Source organism: Polyodon spathula, chromosome 4 (genome assembly GCF_017654505.1).
Source record: "Polyodon spathula isolate WHYD16114869_AA chromosome 4, ASM1765450v1, whole genome shotgun sequence".
Classification (NCBI taxonomy): Eukaryota; Metazoa; Chordata; class Actinopteri; order Acipenseriformes; family Polyodontidae; genus Polyodon; species Polyodon spathula.
The window spans coordinates 35,949,110-35,961,377 of record NC_054537.1 but is presented as its reverse complement, the minus strand read 5'-3'; the positions used below and the strand labels follow the sequence as shown (position 1 = coordinate 35,961,377).

The 12,268-nt window shown below is 35.1% G+C and overlaps 1 protein-coding gene across 3 annotated transcripts in view; it reads right to left on the bottom strand.

Annotated features, from left to right (window-relative positions):
• Positions 1 to 12,268, bottom strand: part of LOC121314482 (lethal(3)malignant brain tumor-like protein 3) — a 102,328-nt gene that overhangs the window by 44,033 nt on the left and 46,027 nt on the right. For all 3 annotated transcript variants that reach the window (XM_041247809.1, XM_041247810.1, XM_041247811.1), the window contains one exon: positions 12,010 to 12,112. In XM_041247809.1, the coding sequence (XP_041103743.1) occupies positions 12,010 to 12,112 (103 nt within the window). The remainder of the gene's footprint in view (positions 1 to 12,009; positions 12,113 to 12,268) is intronic.

Sequence of the window (12,268 nt, the reverse complement as noted above, 5' to 3'; positions counted from 1 at the left end):
CATTAATGAAAATATACATTTTAAACGAAGTCTGCAAATGCCAAGCTTAATCAACCAATTTTACAGAACATGAACACTTCATACACTGCCTCAAAAGGTGAGAATCTGGGTGACACAGACCTTTAGACGTACATGACACGTGAAGACCCCCCACTGAGCCTGGCACTAAAAGGAAAAGTAGTGATTAAGCTTGACAGCCACTGTGTGGGAGGGTGAATGCCAGGTAACAAAGCATAACAGAAAGGAAAAAAATGTATAATATCAATTTGATGTCTCTTTAAGCTTCTGAAAAAATTTTCACGTTCCACTAGTAGGGTAACTAACCCTGACAAATCTATAACCTCTATCAATCTTGAAGCTGTAACAATATCCACAAAAAAGGTTTCTTGTTTGCATGACACTGGTTAAATTGTATTTTTTGGTGCTGGGATTTGAAAATCTGTTAAGGTTTTTATTGTTTATCTGAAATAGATTCAGTATTCAATGTTTAATATTAATACTAAATCACTATAAACACAGTCTTTACAAAAGAGAAAGAAAAATTGTGTCTTTCAAAAAAGCAAACACTCAACCCACAGGATATTAGTGCTTTCACCTTACTCTGTAGTCTTGTGTAGTCTTCTGGGCGAGTGCGAAAAACAAATGTACAGATATACTCTCACGTTCACAGTCTTGCGCTAATAAAATGCTGGAAAAGTCCATTGTAGCAGTGATGAATAAGCATTCATAAAGCTTACAAAACAGTCACTTGGAACTAAAGCCTCCCTTCATCTCACCTGCAATGCCAACCCCACTTAATGACGTTTGTGTTCTCCCTCTAAGCGGGATGCAAAGTTTATTTGGACGTTTGATTTTACTGAAACATGTTGCATCTTTGAATTAAGAGTAAAGTCATTTTTACAAAAAAATTGGAGATTTATACTGGGTTGCGACCCCCCACCACAAAAAAAAATTTAAAAAATGAATAGCAAAGGGGACCAGTTGTACTAATATGATAAAAAAATAAATAAAAAAATAGGCCACGTTTTACTAAACATTTTTAAAATAATAAACAATGACCACAATATGTTGCTTTAAACATAATAATACAATATATTCCTAATGCAGTTGAGTTCTTACCTATAAACAACAGTAACATGTTTAAAGTTTGGGACTCGTCGTCCGTAGCTTGGTGTTTACACTATCGTCAGCATATTTTAAGTATTTGGTGGCTGAGATTACTTCATTAAAACACAATTTTCTTATACCATTACAGCACTATAGTAAAATTTTAATAGCAAAACTGTATTTATCTTACGTACCGCTATTTAAATTATGGGGAAACACCAGCGTTTCCAAAAAATATATTTTAAGGGCTATTCTCCAACCTCCCATTAAATTTACATTATGCCACACTCACTCTTGGAGAACAGAGATAAATACAGTGCCCCCCTTCTTTAAGCTGCAGTACAGGAGTTCCAAGAAAATCCGAGCACATTAATATAAAATAGTACATCTGATGCAGGACAATTACAGTAGATAATGACAATGCAACAACTTCTTCCTAAACACAGTGTATACTGCTAGTTTTATACCATTTAAATATTTTTTTCTCCTTTGCACTGGGACAAACCGAATAGAAATCAGGCCCAATGTCATTGTAAACACTGTTTTGTGTGCCTAATATGTGAGTGTATGTATGTATGTAAGGGATTAAGTGTCTTACATACAACACTGGTTTGCAGATTTGACCTTCAGAATTCTTACTGTTTCATGTTCAGATTTTATTTTTTTACCTGCTAATTAGACCAAATGCCTTATCTATGTATTAAAACAAACAGCTCTGGTGAATGTATTAAAAGTGCTGGAAATACTGTATTGTTGCCTCACATAACTCCAAGCCTCCAGCACAACTAATTGCTTTTTTTATTTTTTCTATTTGCAATGTACATGCAGGAGAAAGGGTGTGCCACACCACCCTGGAGGCCAAGGAGGCCAAGGAGGCCAAGGATGACATTGGATTTGTGATGAGACCATACTGCATATGAGTCCACCAGATGAACACATTAAACTGATTAGATCATTTCCAGCCAAGCTGTACAGGTCAAATACTGGTTGTTATTCAACCACATGAAAAAAAAAAAAAACAAGCCGAGCACTACCAAGAAATACATTATTTGATAGTGCAGGATTTATAACACAAACTAACCGGCACTTCAGAAAGAAATATATATATATATATATATATATATATATATATATATATATATATATATATATATATATATATATATATATATATAATATATATATATGCCTTGTTATAACAATTATTGTATAACATTATTAATAAGCCAAATTACGTTTACTTCTTCGTATAATTATGTGTTAATTTTATCTCTCCATTGTAATAAGAATAGAAAGAAGCATGCACATAACTTACACATTCCTCACGTTCCAGGATATACACTGCCAAAACATAGTACATTTAAAAACGTGGGTAAATCGCCTTCTCACGCCAATATAAGTCATGCAACTTGACTAAAAACATGTTTGAAAGCTGTGCCTAATGTTCACAAGACTTCAGCAGTGAAGATCCCTGCAGAACTTTGTACTGTAACCAGTGCTGCCAGACTGGAGGTTTTCCAGCCAAATTTGGCTAGTTTTAAAGCATCTAGTGGGTAAATACTGTCTTTGGTGGTTTGGCTATATTCATTTGACCAGGGTTCTTTTTTGATTGTGAAATAAGGAGAAATAAAAAGTAATTTTGTATTTGTCACCAATTTATGAACTGTAGCGTACAATTTGAATTTCTTTTTGTCTTTAAATGTATTTTTAAAGAGTGCATCTGCTGAAAATTCTGAACAATTTAATTTTATACTACATTCTGAATTTTTATATATATATATATATATATATATATATATATATATATATATATATATATATATATATATATATATATTTCCTGGAACTACCGCATTTGATCTCAAAAGACAAGTAACAGCGATCGTTTATAACATTACTTACCTGTGTTATTCTTTTATTTAAAATTGATGTGTAGCACTTATTAATGCCTTTGTAATATATATTTAAGTTTTAAATGTAAGTGTTGGTTGTAGGCCATTTACTTCCAAAATTTGGAATGATTTGGGGGAAAAAAAAAAAAAAAAAAAAACAGACAGCGCTGACTACAACTACAGGTCGTAACAACCCATTCTTTATAACATCTGAGATCTGTTGAAAGTAGCCCTGGCAAGCTTAATTGACCAAATAAGAATACATAAGGATGTGAAAGGAGCTTCGTTTTTTTCCTTCAAGAAATAGTGTTTTTTTTTTTTTTTTCACAACCAGTTCTGTGGTTTCAAACAAAAAAGAATGCTTGATTGGACTACTACAATGAAGACAGACTTATTTTACATTGCAAAACCATTTAATAAAGATGTGTTTTAAAATCTCAGTCACATTGTCACAATCAATAAATAAAAAGAAATAAAGGCTTCTTCTCTGCAAGCGAGTCAGGCCATGACTCAGTAATAATATAAGGTTTCTATTTCTGTGGTATGTCAGGCAATTACTGTCCTTGTTGTGTCAGCACTTTATTTATTTTAACGAGAATGGCTCAGAGGTAAAAACAACTTTTCAGATGCAAAACGCTAAGCACTTTAAACATAATCAGGTAGACTCAAAGAACTCGGATCAGGATGAAAACAGAAGAGGACTGCCTAAAAATCAGCAGAGTTTTGGAGAAAGGCCATCTTTCCTTGCTGTAGGTTGCCAGCTAAGCCATTGGAAAGAAATTTATTTGTCTGATTAAACATACAGCCCTAGTGAATGTAAACTGATCCTAAGCAAATGCATTAGGTCATAACTTGCCTAATTTTAGAATTAGGAAACCTGGAATTAGGTTGTCTTATTTCAATATATTCAGAAGTCTGAAACATTAGTTAACTTAGCAAGATGTCTCTAGCCTGGGACTTTATAAAAGTTTACCACATATGTGAAACAGTTGTATTTGTGCAAATGAGAAAATCCTGGTTGTTCAGCTTTATTATCAGGAAATGGGAAGAACATATTCTGTATTCTGATTGCCAATGTTTTTGAATCAGCCTCTCAGTCTGGTGCTAAACGAGTGCACCACTGTGCAGATACTTCAACAGCACACTGTATCACATCACAGATATGACATGAGTGTTCATTAGGAAATCAGTGTGCCCAGGAGGCTCTGATAGTAATCTGCTGTGGTTGTCCATCAATGCAATCTCTGTCTTGTATCCTAAAAATTTCAAACAAAGCCATGACTAAAACTGAGGCAAACTCCTGGTTAACGAATGGTTCTATATATAATTCAGTCACCCCATTTTTACTAGCCAAACAATCATGGCTTGTTTCATAGACAACGGCTACATTAGGTAGTCCAAGAATAGTGCTAATTTGGGTCAAGATCAAGTTTTCACTGTGTATAGACATTAAATTAGTCTAACATAAACTCAAATGTTCAATCATAAATAAATACAAAATATGAGCTCTTCTAAAGTTTTTGTTCAAAAGATACAATTTTGCTCATAACATTATTATACACATATAATGGCTGTTAAAAAGTCATCTGTTATCTCCAAACCGATGTAGTCAATCTCTGACAAAGCATCTCTCAAGTGAACAACCAGGGTAATGTCTTGTCAAACCAATCTCATTTATACTTAAAGACAGCTTGCCAAAAACCTATTGTTCAAATAACTGTTTAGGCACTGCTGCTCACCCAGACTCAATAATGAGGCATAGAATAAATACTGCTACTGCATAAACGAAACACACAAGACTAGTATGTATGTAAATAATGCATTTTTTACCTACTGTATATATTATTTTTATGCACTGCTTATGGTTGTGCCCAACCAGCAAGAGATGTATGTATTCATCCTTTAACCAAGAATTAACCCATTGAGACAGAGGCCTCATTTATAAGGGTGTCCTGGCAGGATTACCAGATTACACAGGGTGTTTGTTTTCTCTTATAAAAGTTGACCAGATAATTTAGCAGTTTCCCCAGGTTTTTTCTATGGTTATACTATTAATTTATCATGGTTTGCCATTATTTTTTAAATGCTTTACTATACTTCTGAAAGTTTTACAATGCTTACCTATGCTTTACCATGCTTTTACTTTACTGCACATATTTTTACAAAGGTAAACTTTAGTTTCTTCTTGATGTTCTTAAATGTCAATGGAAATATAGTAATTCTTTATTGAACAAAACTGCTGCCAAAAATATAGTTGTTGCTGAAAAATACACATTTTCAATTTAGGCCTAACTAGGATTCATATATTTAAATATAATTTGTTTAGTGCAGTAACACATCTGTATATTATTTGTGATGTTATGATGTTATGTTTACAGATCGACTATCTTTAAGAAATGTATGTAGGCTAGCCTCCTTAAGGAGAAAGATTGTTGGTTATTGTAATTTCTCAAAACGCAACTGTCTCGTCTGTACTGCATAAATGATTGGATGTGTGCAAACAAAAATATAACACATGCATCATATTTTTAACTGGATTGCAATGCTAATGGTCTGGCTTGAATACTAACCACAAATGAACTGTGCAGAATGTTACAACATCTAAAAAGATGCATTTTAGGGATAAGATCAAAAAGTGTGCCTCCCTGAAGGGAATACTTGGGACACTGGGGATAGGAACCATAATGTGATAGCCAGGGTAAAAACAACTTCTGCATATAATTCCATCTTTAGCTGAACTAAAAGGCTTCCTAAACTAGAGAACATGTTAAAGGATCACAAACCAGTACAACAGAAATAAACAGGAACTAGAGTAATTTTATATGCATCATATAGTATTACAGCCTGATAAACTAGTGTTTCACCAGAGAATAATAACAAACAACATATTATTACTGAAAATGTGAAAGGGTAAGATTTTTTTTTTATTTTTTATTGAATGTTTTTGTTATTTTCAACAATTTGATTAAGATCAGCATGGTTACTTACTTTGCTTTACCAAGTGGTGTACTGAACGCTTTCTAGTTTACAGTATGTGAGGATACTAAAAGGCTTCAGGATCTTCTAATGGGAGCAAGAGATATATTTTTAATCAAACACAGAATCTGTAGTTCTGTCCAAGCATGATTCAACTCAAAATCATGAAACATTACTGTGTGTGTGGGGCTGTGCCAAGTTGAATTCAAACAACTGAAAGTCTAGATTATAAATTAGTCTAATCAGTGCTTTAATAATGGTTTATGTTGCTCGGTTATCTGTGACAGGTTTAGCTGTTCTTTAGTAATCTTACAATTAGACAAGGGCCATTAAAGTGTACAAGCATATGTGTTTCAATAAAACGCGTACTAACATAGATATGTGTTCCTCCACTCATAACTAAGCATTTACAACCATATCTGAGAGCTTTCCTAAAAGCTGTTTAAAAAAACTACTGCATTTTCATGCTGCAGGACAAAAACCCTTCAAACTAATCACATGTAAACCTATGCAAATCAAATTGAAATTATGTGATAATTAAGTGAATGATTTCTAAGAGCACAAAAATCACTGCACTGCCATAATAACAGCTATCCTACATTTATTTTCCTCTTGTGTCCTTATGAATCCTACTCAAATGATTAATATACCTACCCACTCCCCCCTACCCCAAACAAACCAATTAAAAAAGAAAAAAAAACTGTTGGAGAATTAAAGTTAAGCAAGCAGAAACTAATAGCTAAAGCAGAAACGAGAGCTAAAGTTTAAATTATGGAGCAGAGCAAGCTAAATTAATTTGTTTATATTCTCCAGAGAAACTGTACTGCTGTCTGACATAACTGTTGACCATTATAAATCTTTTGGTTGATACCGGTACCTGAAAGTCTGTTATAATGACAAATGTTTAATACTAAATAGATCCAAAGTGCATTAAGAACTCTGATCCTTGTATATGTCTTTCCCCTATACCCTTAACAAAATGAAATGATTCTGTAATTATTTAGTGACAATTATAACACATTTTCATTTGACATACACTACATCATAAAGGGCTATACCAAATATTCACTGGTACTCAACTGTAGTGTCATGTAAATGTATGCAAATTGAATGTACCTGTGCTAGCATATCAGGAAGGCTATGCAATATTTGTTCCAAATATACCAGTGCATTAGAAGTACCACTGGGTTTGCAGTATAACGGTTTCCAATGCCATTTGGAAACATTTATTTAAAAGGTGATAGGCAAACTTTTATTGTGTATACATCTGCAGTGTAATATAGTCCCAAATTTAATTTAATTCATTCACTTATTAAAAATAAATTGCACACGTTAGTTTATCGTGAATTCCTGCATCGAAAATGCCATCTCACTAGAAACTAGAGATCTGACCACAATCTGTGATGATGGGCGGAGTTTCAAATAACACTAAGGAAGTAAGGAGAGCAGCTGCGATGGAGACTGAAGCCGGATCTTGAAGTGAGTTTGTGAACCCGTTATATGTGAGGCACACATATTCTAGTAAGTTTTCATGCTTTTGGATCTCAAAAGATGTTTTTGTTAGTTGTTGGACACCCTTGCGTCCAAGTCATGCCAGATTAAGTTGACGATTGAACCAGACTTTACGCACCAATCCGACCGCGACAATATCTCAGTACCTCAGTTTCCCGCAGCCATTTAAAATCCAGGCTGGTAAATTGGTGGGTGGTGTCTGGTCTTGTCATTACCTGCTTTTCTAAGAGTTTTCCTGACTGACAGGAATACATTATTGCTGGCTTTAATCTCGCTGTCAGCAGAGATGTTAAAACTTCTACTGTTAAAATATGTAATTAGTCCAGCTCAGCGTTATAAAACTGAAGACTGATCCTTAGTTGAACTTCTTGCACTGGCATAAAATTCCCTTATGCTGTTGAGATTTTTTGGACTTATTTCCATAAAATGAATGTCCATATTTTTTTCGTTAAGTACATTAACCAGCCTATGCTGTAGTTTTTTGTGTGTTTGTATGTTTTTTTTCAATATTTCTTTAGCTGTTCCTCATCTACTGTTGTGTGTACTCTTGCTGGCGCACTTATTTTATTTATTTTTTTCAGATGGACTGCTGTCTTCACTCAGAAAGTTGGTGTTGTACCAGTTATGTGGAGCTTCATCCCCAAATATATTAAAGGAAATAGGTGAAATGCCACTCATTTTTGGCAGTGGTTTTGTAACTAATAATAAATAAAATGGCAATTTGTCGTGGAATTTAGAATGCAGTGGTGCGTAGTGATTTATTTAGTGTGAAACTGCTCATTAGTATGCAAGCTGTGCTATACGCTATATTATATTTACATTTAGCTACTGTAAATATTTTCCTACACCAAGTGTAATGAGACGACACACGGATAAAAAAAAAGGAATATTTCTCATTCAGTAATACAATACTGTGGAAACTGCTTGCTCTGTCACCATTAAAAATACCAACAAGTACCGCCAGCATTATGTAACTCCTAAACAATTTGTAGACTGGTAATAATAATAATAATAATAATAATAATAATAATAATAATAGCCAATTCATATCCAGTTGTTACCACACATCGTGGGCAACCATAACAGACATTGTTTAAACAGTATATAATAACCACATCGCAAGGTTTTACAAAACGCACACTGCACCAACCTCTGTGTTTGAATTGGAAGTACAGTATCATTGTCACTCTCATTGTTGTGTTAACATTCTGAACTTGAGAACAGGCTACGTGGCGATTTAGTATAGAAGTCCAAAACTTAATTGTCTTTTCGCCATTATACACAGCAAATAAATGCCTACTTTATAAAATTAACTCAGTTTTTAGCCTACGACTATTACTAGCAATGAGACTGTGACTAAAAGTAGAATTATACCACATACAGTACCTACTGTGGCATGCTGCTGCACAGGGCCGGCGCAAGGATTTTTGCCATCCTAGCCCTAACCGCTGCATTGGAAGTGAAACAAAACTAAGGGGACCAGATGGGATTCCAAATGTGCTGCTTTTAATTAGTGCACTAAATAAAATAAAATAACAGCAAATCCCTGTTTGGGCTGGGGTTCGTGCAAAATCAATAAATACAAAATAACTCCCTCGCTCTCTATGTTCTTCCTCTTCTCTTTCTTTCCTCCAACACTCTCACTCGCTCTCGTTCTCTATCCTTCCGACTTACTCTGGGATCTTTCACTGCTTCACAAATAGGCACTCGCTTTCAACCTTTAGCTGTGTCCCTCACCCCAGTAGAGTCTACACGCGTTCTCCAGCTCGTGGCTCCCCCCAGCCCCTACTTATAGCCTCGGGGGAGGGTCCCGGTCCCGCTCACCACATGCACATGCGCGCACGCACACACACACACACACAATAACGGCATGCCCCGTATATATAAACGCATAAACAAATTATTGTACACCAAATTTTTTTTTTGTTTAGTTTTTTTTTTTTTTACATCGTCACAAAACTATATACAACTATATACAATCATCACTTTGGTTACGAACAGTAGTAACATTTACTGTCAGCTCTACAATGACAATATTTATGATCAACGGATTCTAACCACCATGCATGAGCTTAGAGTTATAAATAACAATTGATACAGGATATGCAGGTACTTCAAACACATCGTACTGTAGCGGTGGAGCACCCGCAATGAACATGGACTGTGTTATGGACTTGGAAGGGGTGGGGATTTTGTGTTATACTCATAATGTGCCTATGTTGTGTGAATGAGTTTGAGCCTGTTCACCGGCTCCCTGCTTGTCATTTCTGTGTGTGTGTGTGTGTGTGTGCATGCGAGTGGATACTGATGGGCCAATGGATGATGAGTGGCCTTCCAAATAAGGGCCTGTTTCGCGCCAATCAGGGAGAGTAGTGAGAGAGAGAGAGAAAGTGGCCTTTGAATGAAAACACAAAAACTGATTAAAAACAAAACAGCACTTGTCACTGCTTTCGTCAATACCTGTGTCAATCTCTTCATTAACCACCAGAACCCCTGCATACATCTGTCGCTACAGTATTTTCATTGTAGCTTAATTGTACAGTGCCATATTGCGTTCCTTAACTACTACAAAACTGGTATGTAATGTGTAGGTTAGTGATCGTACAATCATGCACAACAAATCCTCAGGTACTTTTTCTAGGGACGAATTGCAGTTTGTTTTCTGAAATTCGGGTGATTCAGTTTCTCGGCTAAAAACGGTTTGAAGGTAGTATATATACTTTGTTTTTTTTTAAAGAAAGGACACCATACCCGCAAATATCATTATGTAAAGTAACAACTGTGAAAATGACAGGAAATGTTCAAATTCCTTTTCCTATCACCTTTACAAGGTACAGGCATGTATGTTAAATGTTTGTCTGGCTGTCGATTTCTCATCTTCAGTTTAACTCTGTCTCTGCAAGTGGAATGTTGAGCTTGTCTATGCTGTTCTCCTGTGATTTATTGCAGTCTTAAACATTTTTACCTGTTTACATGTTTTAAGATTTTTTTTTTATTATTTTTTTTTTTACCAATATTGGTCAGTTACAAAAAGTGTTTTATTGCTTCCAATAATCTCCTAGGTCCAGTAGTTAGAGTAGCTAATTAATAATTTTCATTTGTCCTGATATCATAGCACACAGTGCCAGTGTGGATAAAATATTGAACCCACAAGTCTGGTTCTACTCACTCTGGCTAACTTATTTTTAAAAAAGATCCTGCAGAGGACTGTTTAGTCATTACTTACAATGGGCTCTCAGATGCAAAGCTGAGACGTTCAGCGGCAGCAGGTTTATAATATTTGATTTACCTATGATTGAACCTGTTGTAGAGAGTGGTAGAAAGCAACTGTGCAGCATCAAAGCATCACCCAGAAACCAAAATAATCACACAATACGGCATCCTTTTGTCCAGGAGTGTAACATATACTTACGTCACTATCCGATACATACCACAATATGATGGTTGCAATACGTATGGTCCTGGGGGCTACTTGTGTGATGCATAATGAGACTAAATTATAATTTCAAAGAGATACTATTTTGTTAAAAGTAATAAATGAAATGAGATAGGAAGTATGTATGCTAACAACTATAACTTGGGCTTATTCTTTACTCAAGAACCATATGGTGAACTACAATGGGTTATGTTGTGCTTTTGGTCTTATATGCAAATGTATAATTTGAATGAATTATCACGACTCATCGGCATAACCCAAATAACAGGGAAGCATATATAGAAAAAAAAGGAGACAAAATAGACCTAATAACTCAGCAGCACTGTAAGCTACACATAAATCACTGCCTGACATGGTCTTAGTAATACAGATTCATAACCTAATTAAGAAACTATTTTCTTCCAATTTTAAAACCTGTGATTATCAAGAGAGCAACCTTCTAAGTACTGTTTTTTTAAGAAACTAATTTTCACCATCCTGCCGATTAGCCTTCAACTGTGTAAAGCAAATATCCAAACGGCTGCAAGCCATCTGCAAATTAACAATGGTTGCAATAAGGGGATTCAAAATATAGCTTAATAACATAATGACCCCTAAGGTTAAAAAGATTCAAAATACATTCTTATAGAAAAACACAAAAAAGCAAAAGGGGAAGGAAACTCCCACAAAAAAAAACATGTTACCTGTTTAAATGAATTCATAAATAAAATGAAGTGGTCTGACTCATTCCACCAGACAGACTTTTAACAGAAGAAGGTTGTTGTTAAATCTGAGTACGGTAAACAGTATTCCTGTGTCAAAACCCTTGCCTGCATAAGCGTTATAACACAAAATAACATCTGACTAGTAGGACTGCTGTCTGAGGAGGCTGTATGTGGGGAAGGGTGCATTCATGGGTGTCAGATAAAATAAAATAAAATAAAGCATAGGCAAACGATTTGATGACAGGAATTCAAGATTTGTTCCACAATTGTTTTTTTTGTTTTTATTTATTTAATTTTTTTTAATGCCTATCTGTTGACAGTAATTTAGTACTTGTGATGATTTAGTAAATGTGGCGATTATGGGGAATGGTTCAACACTCACCTGTGGTGTCCTGTGTATCTTGCCCCTTTGATGTGGCCAACTCCTCTGCATCCAGGTGTTGGGCACACTCCCTGGCTTGTTGTGGTCTTAAGGTCAGCTGGTTCTAAAAAGCAGGAATAACGGCAACTGAAAAAATATCTACTTGCACCCTATTGCTGCTAATGAAGGGTTCTGTCATCGAGACTTAAGTAACCCTTGAACACAAACAGTGCTTAAATCAGGAAATTACAGCCCATGCTGGTGGCATAGAATTTCAATT